This window comes from Lactuca serriola, chromosome 4, assembly GCF_051521515.1.
Source record: "Lactuca serriola cultivar US96UC23 chromosome 4, Lser_US96UC23_V15, whole genome shotgun sequence".
NCBI classification, from domain to species: domain Eukaryota; kingdom Viridiplantae; phylum Streptophyta; class Magnoliopsida; order Asterales; family Asteraceae; genus Lactuca; species Lactuca serriola.
In genome coordinates this window covers 56,843,985-56,853,384 of record NC_136411.1, presented here as the reverse complement: position 1 = coordinate 56,853,384, position 9,400 = coordinate 56,843,985, and the positions used below count along the sequence as shown (strand labels likewise).

Genomic DNA, 9,400 nt, shown 5'->3' with positions numbered 1-9,400 from the left:
GGCACAGGAAAAGGTTCTAAACTCCCGTACGGTTTCTGATGTTGTGTCTTGACTCTCGCACAAGTCACACACTCGGCCACATACTTTGCAACATCAAGCTTCATCGTCGGCCACCAGTAGTAGGGTTTCAGGTCCCTATACATTTTAGTGCTACCCGGATGAATCGAGTACATGGTCTTGTGAGCTTCTTCCATCAGAAGATCTCTGACTCCTCCTGTCTTAGGTATCCAAATCCGATCTTGGAACACCTTCAGTCCGTGACTGTTTACACCGAACACCAACGTTTTGCCCAAACGTTCCTCCTTTCGGTCATTTTTCTCAGAAGCTTCGCTTTGAGCTTTCTTTATACTTTCCAAAATAGTCGAGACAACTTCAATTCTCAACGCTCTTGGCCTTTTCTTTTCAAGATTGACCTTCCGACTGAGAGCATCAGCAACAATATTGGCCTTACCGGGGTGGTAAAGTATCTCACAGTCGTAGTCCTTAAGTAATTCCAGCCAGCGTCGTTGCCTCATATTCAATTCTTTCTGACTAAAGAGATATTGGAGACTCTTATGATCAGTGAAAAGTTTGCACTTCGTGCCATAGAGGTAATGCCTCCATATTTTCAGAGCGAAAACTACCGCTGCCAACTCCAAATCATGAGTCGGGTAATTCTTTTCATGCTCTTTCAGCTGTCGAGACGCATATGCTATCACCTTTTCTCTTTGGGTCAAAACACAACCCAAACCAACCCCAGACGCATCGCTATAGACAGCGAAGTCTTCAACTCCATCGGGTAGAGAAAGTATCGGTGCCTCGCATAGCTTCTCCTTTAGCTTCTCAAATGCTTCCTTATGCTTCTCACCCCAAGCATAAGTAGCTCCTTTGTGGGTCAAAGCTGACAATGGACTAGCGATCGAAGAAAAGCCTTGGATAAACCTTCGGTAATATCCGGCTAATCCTAAAAAGCTTCGAATCTCCGTGGGACTTTTCGGTTGTTCCCACTTCGTCACAGCTTCGATCTTCGCTGGATCAACCATTATCCCTTCTTGGTTGACCACGTGACCCAAGAATTGGACTTCACGAATCCAAAAATCACATTTGGAGAACTTAGCATGCAGCTTCTCCTTCTTCAAGACTTCTAACACTTCTCGCAAGTGTCTGCCATGCTCCTCCTGGCTTTTCGAGTAAATCAGAATGTCGTCTATGAACACTATCACGGATTTATCAAGGAACGGGTTACAAACCCTATTCATCAAATCCATGAACGCTGCTGGAGCATTGGTTAGTCCAAACGACATAACCAAGAACTCGTAGTGTCCATATCTTGTTCTGAATGCAGTCTTCTCGATATCTTGCTCTCTTACTTTCAGCTGATGATATCCTGACCTAAGATCGATCTTCGAGAAATAGCTCGAACCTTGCAATTGATCGAACAGGTCATCAATCCTCGGCAACGGATATCTATTCTTTATTGTTGCCTTGTTCAGCTCTCTGTAATCGATGCACATTCTCATACTTCCATCTTTCTTCTTTACAAATAACACCGGAGCTCCCCAGGGTGATGAACTAGGTCTAATGAAACCGTTGTCCAATAACTCCTGAAGTTGCATCATTAGCTCCTTCATCTCCGTCGGTGCTAATCGATAAGGTGCTTTTGCAATTGGCGTCGTTCCTGGCAACAAGTCAATACGGAATTCCACTTGTCGATCTGGTGGTAATCCAGGAAGATCTTCGGGAAATACTTCCGGATAATCACACACCACTGGAATATTCTGCATCACCTTCTTTTCCTTCTTAGCATCAATCACGAATGCTAAATACGATGTACACCCCTTGGTCAAACATTTTCTGGCTTTCATCAACGAAATGATTCCAGAATTTACTCTGCGTTTATCTCCATACACCATAAACGAATCTTTCCCAGGCGGGTTTACTTTGACTATTTTCTTCTTGCATAAAATTTCGGCGTCGTTGGCGCTAAGCCAATCCATTCCCAATACGATGTCGAAACCATTAAGTTCGATAGGCAATAATTCCTCGTGGAACTTATTCCCATTCAGATCAATTAAGATGTTTTTCATGCGATAGCTAACAGGTACAAACTTGCCACTAGCAACTTCGACTAATAAGGCATTATCTAGTCTAACAACAGGCAAAGCTAGCTTTCTACCAAATTCATGCGATATAAAGGAGTAGTTGGCTCCAGAATCAAATAAAATTTGGGCAGACAATTCGTTAACGAGAAAGGTACCTGAAGTGACATCAGCTTCATCTTTAGCAGCTTCCAGTGTCATCTGGAATGCTCTCGCCTTTGGCTTTGGCGGAATGTTGGGTCTAGCTGCCTCCTTCTTCTTCGGGCAGTCCCTCGACATATGACCCTCCTCACCACAACCATAGCAAACTTTCTTTGTGAGGGTACACTCATTGGCATAGTGCCCTGGCTTTCCACACTTGTAGCATGTGTTCGCCACCTCACATCTTCCATGATGCTTCTTCTTACATTTGTCGCACCATTTCGCTTCACCTCCACCTCCCCTCGAACCAGACTTCGAGAACTTGTTTTTCTTGTTGGACCCTGAAGTTCCATCGAACTTCCTCTTTTCACCAACATCTATCCTTTCCAGACCCTTTTCCTTCTGCTGGGCCTCCACATTCTTAGCTGCACGAACAGCTGTTTTCAGAGTGGTTGCCATTTTGACTGTCGGACCAAAGTCAGCAGGCAGTCCGTTAGCAAACCTCTCAATCTTGGAGAGTTCCGTCGGCACTAGGTACGGAAACAACTTCATCTTCTCAGTAAATGCAGTAGCATAGTCATCTATGCTCATCTTCCCTTTCTTCAAGTTTTGGAACTCATTGTTCAGATCAATCAGATCTATCTCTGAACAATACTGCACCCTCAGCTGTTCCAAGAACTCCTCCCATGACATTTTCAGGGCCTCTCCTCGTGGCATAGTATCTGCCAACAACTTCCACCAACTCAAGACCCCAGTCTTCAGTTGTCTAACCGCAAAGACGGTTTTCTGTTTGTTGCTACAGTCGCAACTTTCAAATACCATCTCCATTTCGGAGATCCAATCCATTATCTCAACAGGATTTGGGCTCCCAGAAAGACTTGGCGGTTTGGCGCCCAAGAAATTCTTGTACATACGCCCATCCTTGTTGTTTCTCCTTTCTGGATCGTTCCTTCGTTCCTCTTGAGTCCCAACTTGACTCACCATGCGACTATTGTTCCCTTCCTCCAATTGCTCGGGAATCAATTCCGGTTCCTCAATAGGTATGACAGGTTCATCCCTATTATTATGCAACATTTGTCGCATCTCCTCCCTTTGTTCGGCTAGCATAGCCCGAATCATGGCTTGCACCGCGGCCATTGTTATTGGTTCTGGTGCTGCTGCTACAACATGTATCTGCTCAATCACTGGCGGTTGATTCCTGTTTTCATCCGCGTTTCCAAAGCCACTCCTCGTTCTCACCATTTTTTTTTGATCTACACATCGAATAAGGTGAAATTAGATCCTCATTCACGATAGATATTCAAATCATCCTTATCACTCCGAAACGTTTACATGCTAGTTCTAATAACGTAGGCATACGCTTAGAATCCTACACACATAAGGTTTCCAGATCCGGTCGGCAACAGACCGTAGATCCGAACAAATAATATCATATATGGCAACATATAACATTTAGCACATAAAGCATTTTAGGCAACTTTCCTAAAATAAACTAGTGCTCGTGTCTAAAATCCAACAGACACACATCTCAAAATTCCACTTAGCATTCTAAGTTTAAGTCTAGAAATCCAACAAATTCCTAATTCGCTTAAACTAATGCTCTGATACCAACTGTGACATCCCCAAAATCGCGGCCAGAAAAGACCGATTTTCATTTATGCTTTTAAATATTTTCAGAGTAAATCCTTTTGATTTGAAAGAGTTGCGGAATTTGTTCCCAAAACAAAACATGATAAAATAATATTTATCAAAGCATTTCATCAAGAGATGCATTTCATTATATAATTAAAACTCGGGATGTCATGTTCCGATACAGACCATAAAGCATAAACGATAAACATTACAAGTCATTCAACAAATATATACATATACAGACTTGTAAACAAAACAACAAGATGATCCATCCATCTTACGCCCTTGTGCCACTTCCTGTAATACAAATAAAACTAAGTGGGTCAGGCTTGGGAGCCTGGTGAGCATATAGGGTTTTCAACCCACAATAAATAAGTTATATTTAATTTCACCAACCAATCACTATCCCGATTACCCATTCCCGTTATCCTCACTTTACGTCCCTAAAACAACTATCTCAAGGGACCTAATCTAGGATTTTCATCGGGACGGACATCACTGCGAAGGGGTTTCCTCAACAATAGATATCCTAAAGGCAACCATGAGGGGGATAGAGTACACCGGTGAACACATCGTTCACAACACCTACAGGTTATGAACCTGCTAGCGTTCCACTGGACTGTCTAGAAAGAGTCCGTGGTCGTTATTCATACTCCGCTGAATAACTAGATCAACAACAACAACAACATCGAGGCCTCTCATCTGTTTATTACACACCAACTATCTACCCATGTTCTACCCAACATATTAGTAGATAAAAATATACATTTGTATACATAGTTTAAAGAAAACCTGTATAACATGCTTGAATCAACACATATATCACATAACAGACGAGGCACACACACACATAACACATATCTCATAAAGAAATAAGCAGATCTATAAGATAGAAGAGAGTGAATACTCATTCACACATAACACAACCAAATATATACACATAGCACGTATTTTTATATAAAATACTTCGTATTATTGTATTAGAAGAAATAACTACACACTCACTTGATCAGAAGATGATCGGACAGCACTACGGCTTATAGAAGTAGTATTCCTCAGTAGATCTGGAAGATCTCCTCGAAAATCGAACTTCTCGCGGGCAGAGCTTCGACTCGGGAACCGCGCTTCTCGGGATCTTCGGGGTCTCGGGACTTGCCTCGGGGCTAGAGTATGATACCGGGGCTTCGGGGTAGCTTCGGCACGAAAAACGATGCAAAAGACTAGAGAGAAGAGAAGAAATTGAACAACAAATGAGGCTGCCTTCGGATCCTTTATATAGAGGCTGGAACCTCGGAGTACGCGGGGCGTACAGGCGTACGCAGCGCGTACGCGTCCGAAATCGTCATTGCATGCGTCATCCGAAGTGTCGACACTATCGGAGTTACGCGATAGCGTAACCTCGTACGCGGGGCGTACTCCGGATTACACCGGTGACACGGCTTCGGATAATACCTTCGATTTATAATTAAATTTAATTACTAAATGATTAATAAACTTCGGAAATTCATAACTTCTTCATACGAACTCCGTTTTCGCCTAACTTTTTATCGCTTCGATACCAACAATGAGATCTTCGATTCTCATTTAGATTGCTTCGGCTAACAACCGCTCGTTCTCAATTCGAGTATAACAGGCTGTATACTGCTAAGCCGGAACTTCGATAAATCATAACTTCCTCATACGAAGTCACATTTGGGCGTTCTATATATATTCGGAAACCTCGTTTCAATTACTACAACATTAACCAAAGATATTAAGTTTATTTCACACTTAAATTTTGACGCTTATTTTTATCCTTAATTAATCAGACCATATAATTAAGCAATTAAGCACAAAACACATAATACTCAAATAATACATTCTTATTATTTCAAAACGGGTTACAAAGGTTAACCTAGACTATTATATTGCTAAATATGGCAAGCCCGGAAACACAGGCGTTACATGTAGTAACATTTAATAGAAGTTTAATCATGAATGAATATATTATCAAATCAAAGAAAGAATTATGAAATTAGATTAAATCCATTAGACAAAATCATTGTAAATTCTGTTTTAAAAAAAGAGTAAAGTGTACTAAACAAAAAGTATATTATTTTGAAAAAAAATCATGACTTATTCATTACTGATTAAAGCATTAAATATCTATGTAGCTTTTGATGATTGTTCTACTGCAAGTTTGATTTGGCATGTCCGCAAGTTATGAGAAGCCCTTTCTCCACATCCTGAGCATCTTCTTGTTTGCTTGTTTGAATTTTTATACGCTATTTCTGCTGCACTTTGGATTCTACTTTTCTTTCCGCATTGCTTTGAACATTTGGAACATTGATGTCAATATCTTTTGGAATAGATATGCCAATAAGCTTTCCTACCTTTTCAACATTTGTCCTGTTCTTCTGCTATTTATTTGTAGGATCGTTTTCATATTCCTTCAGCATGCTTTCTGTTTTCTTAACAAACAAATTCATTTTTTCTTTAATTTTTCTTACGTATTCCAAACATGCTACAAAGTTGTAGTATGCTTGATTGACAGATCTGTTAATTTCACTGTCTCCTGTATCATATACATCTCTACCAAAATTATAATGCCTTGATATCACATCCTTTCTCCAACGATTCTCAATGTACTGTTCAGGTATCTCCTTAATTCCATGTTTCATGAGTATGTTGAATGCATGTCTGCACAAAGTCCCAAAGCGGTTAAAGTGTTCACTTGTACATTTTACATCATTTGTTGGAAGTTTTATTTCTACCTGTTCAAAATAAAATTAAAGCATTAAGTGTTTTATAATCATAAATGAATATTTTTTTTTATATTATGTGTTGATTCAACAAAAATTAAAATAAGAATATGTTACCTCAAATTCTATTTTTAGATCACTGTTTTTGTTCAGTTGTTCCACTTTGTATAACTCCCATCCATTTTTTGTTGCAAGATGTTCGTATTGGCAGTAATAGGAACCTTTATAGATTTCTTTTTGTACTTCATAAAACAATGTACTTGTATAAACTTTTGCAGCATGTTTTTCTATTGGTCGTGGTGAAATAAATTATATATCGCCTTCTTTGTTTGATAATCAAGCTCTTGTTGTGTATTTCTTTATTTTTTAATTGTTGTGTCATAGTTCATCATGAAATGTAAAAGTAAATTTCCAAATTGAGAGTAAGTGTTGAAGAAGGAATTCATGCTTTCTGATCTTGAAGTGGTTTTCATCAATCGAGACATTCTTGTGTCACTAAAGTATGCAGGTATCCATTTGTCACGTAATTCAAACATATCACTGAACCATCTTTTATCTTTCAGATTGAATTCATTAATAATCAAATCCCACTTTTTTTTTCAAATTCATCAGGTTTGATATGCATGTTCCAAACAAGCTTGTTAAATCTTTTCTTGAAGTCTTTGTTTTTAAATAAATCGCCAGTAACCTATGAATGAAATTTTTTGCTTATATAAGTATAAATTATATACCTATTTCGATATATCATATATGATTAATCATAAATGATTACTGTAATATAGGATATACCATCTATGATTAATCATATATCATATATGTACTGTAATCATATATGTTTAATCATATATGATTAATCATATATCATATATGAGTAATCATATATGATTACTGTAATGTAGGATATATCATCTATGATTAATCATATATCATGTATGTACTGTAATCATATATGTTTAATCATATATGATTATTTAATTATATATGATTAATCATATATCATATATGTATTGTAATCATATATGTTTAATCATATATGATTATTTAATCATATATGATTACTGTAATGTAGGATATATCATGTATGATTAATCATATATCATATATGTACTGTAATCATATATGTTTAATCATATATGATTAATCATATATCATATATGTACTATAATCATATATGTTTAATCATATATGATTATATAATCATATATGATTAATCATATATCATATATGAGTAATCATATATGATTATTGTAATGTAGGATGTATCATCTATGATTAATCATATATCATATATGTACTATAATCATATATGTTTAATCATATATGATTATTTAATCATATATGATTAATCATATATCATATATGTACCGTAATCATATATGTACTGTAATCATATATGTTTAATCATATATGATTACTGTAATGTAGGATATATCATGTATGATTAATCATATATCATATATGTCCTGTAATCATATATGATTAGTCATATATGATTATATAATTGTATTATATAATCATATATGATTATATATTGTATCATCATAATCATAATATGATATATGACAACTTATATTATTATAATCATATATGGTTAATCATATATGATTATATAATCATATTGTTAACATACTTAATTATATATCATTATATCAATCATATATGATTAGTCATATATGATTAAGTATTTTAATAATATGATTATATAATCATATATGATTATATACTGTATAATCATATTACATACTATGTAATCATATATGTTTATACAGTATGGTATCTGATAATTCATATTACTGGAATAGTTAATCATATATGATTAATCATATATGGTTATATAGTATGATATCTGATAAGTCATATATGAATCATCTGTCATAATACTATATAATCATATATGATTATATAATGTATTTTTATTATACCTTTGCTTGCAGTTTTTTCATTATGCGCCACATGCATAGTCTGTGTCTTGAATTTGGTAAGACATATTCCACTACTTGTTTTATTGCGGCATCTTGATCAGTTAGAACAATTTTTGGTGCTTTCCCTTCATGAGCTCTAAGAAAAGCTTTAATCAGCCATTCATACGACTCAATTGTCTCTCTACTCAGCAACCCAACACCAACAGTAACTGATTTCTTATGGTGGTCAACTGTTGTGAATGGAAAAAATATCATTTTATACCTATATAAAGAAAATGTGTTTAGTACAATCATATTTGATTAATAGTATGTTTGAATTTATATACATTAACTTACTTGTTTGTTCTAAAAGTTGCATCAAAAGATATAACTTCTCCAAACTCTGCATAAAAAGCCTTTTCTCTTTCATCTGCCCAAAACATAGCAGCCAATAGATCTCCATCACGTAGGAACTCAAATGAATAATTTGGGTAATGATCTCTACGATCATTCATTTTGTTTATCATTATTTGAGCATCCTTGTAACATAAGATTCTATTTACTCCTCTCCTCATGTTTTTGTAGTCTGTTACCTTCGCCCCTACATATTCATATCCTCCTTTCAAAACTGCTCGTATTTTGTGAGCCATTGTGGAACCAATTTTAGCTTTTGATGCACGTACTACAAACTCTTTTTCAGAATATGACATCTTTCTTGCCTTTTTTGTATAAGTTCTTTCCTCAATACTTTCCAGTGGGTAGTTGTGCATTTCAAAAATTTCTTAACTTTGTAATATGTTGTTCCATAAACATTTCCAAATATAATCTTTGTTGTACACCCAGTAATTATCTTGTTTGAATTTGGTTTCATCTTGACAGAACTTGTAGCCAACGTATCACAAGGTTT

At 36.2% G+C, this 9,400-nt stretch overlaps 1 protein-coding gene across 1 annotated transcript; it reads right to left on the bottom strand.

Moving 5' to 3' along the window:
* Window positions 1-6,250: 6,250 nt before the first annotated feature.
* Window positions 6,251-9,143, bottom strand: LOC145098402 (protein FAR1-RELATED SEQUENCE 5-like). The gene is made up of 5 exons (XM_079036032.1): window positions 8,851-9,143; window positions 8,515-8,776; window positions 7,184-7,280; window positions 6,710-6,834; window positions 6,251-6,604 (listed from the first exon to the last, which is right to left on the bottom strand). The coding sequence occupies exons 1-5, from the start codon at window positions 9,141-9,143 to the stop codon at window positions 6,251-6,253; spliced, it is 1,131 nt and encodes a 376-aa protein (XP_078892158.1).
* Window positions 9,144-9,400: the final 257 nt, after the last annotated feature.

Excerpts from the sequence above, each read along its gene's own strand:
- LOC145098402 (XM_079036032.1), bottom strand. The coding sequence starts at position 9,143 with ATGGCTCACAAAATACGAGCAGTTTTGAAAGGAGGATATGAATATGTA. Across the intron at positions 8,777-8,850 it reads GCAACTTTTAGAACAAACAA|GTATAAAATGATATTTTTTC; the intron begins GTAAGTTAATGT and ends TTCTTTATATAG. Across the intron at positions 6,605-6,709 it reads ATCTAAAAATAGAATTTGAG|GTAGAAATAAAACTTCCAAC; the intron begins GTAACATATTCT and ends TATTTTGAACAG.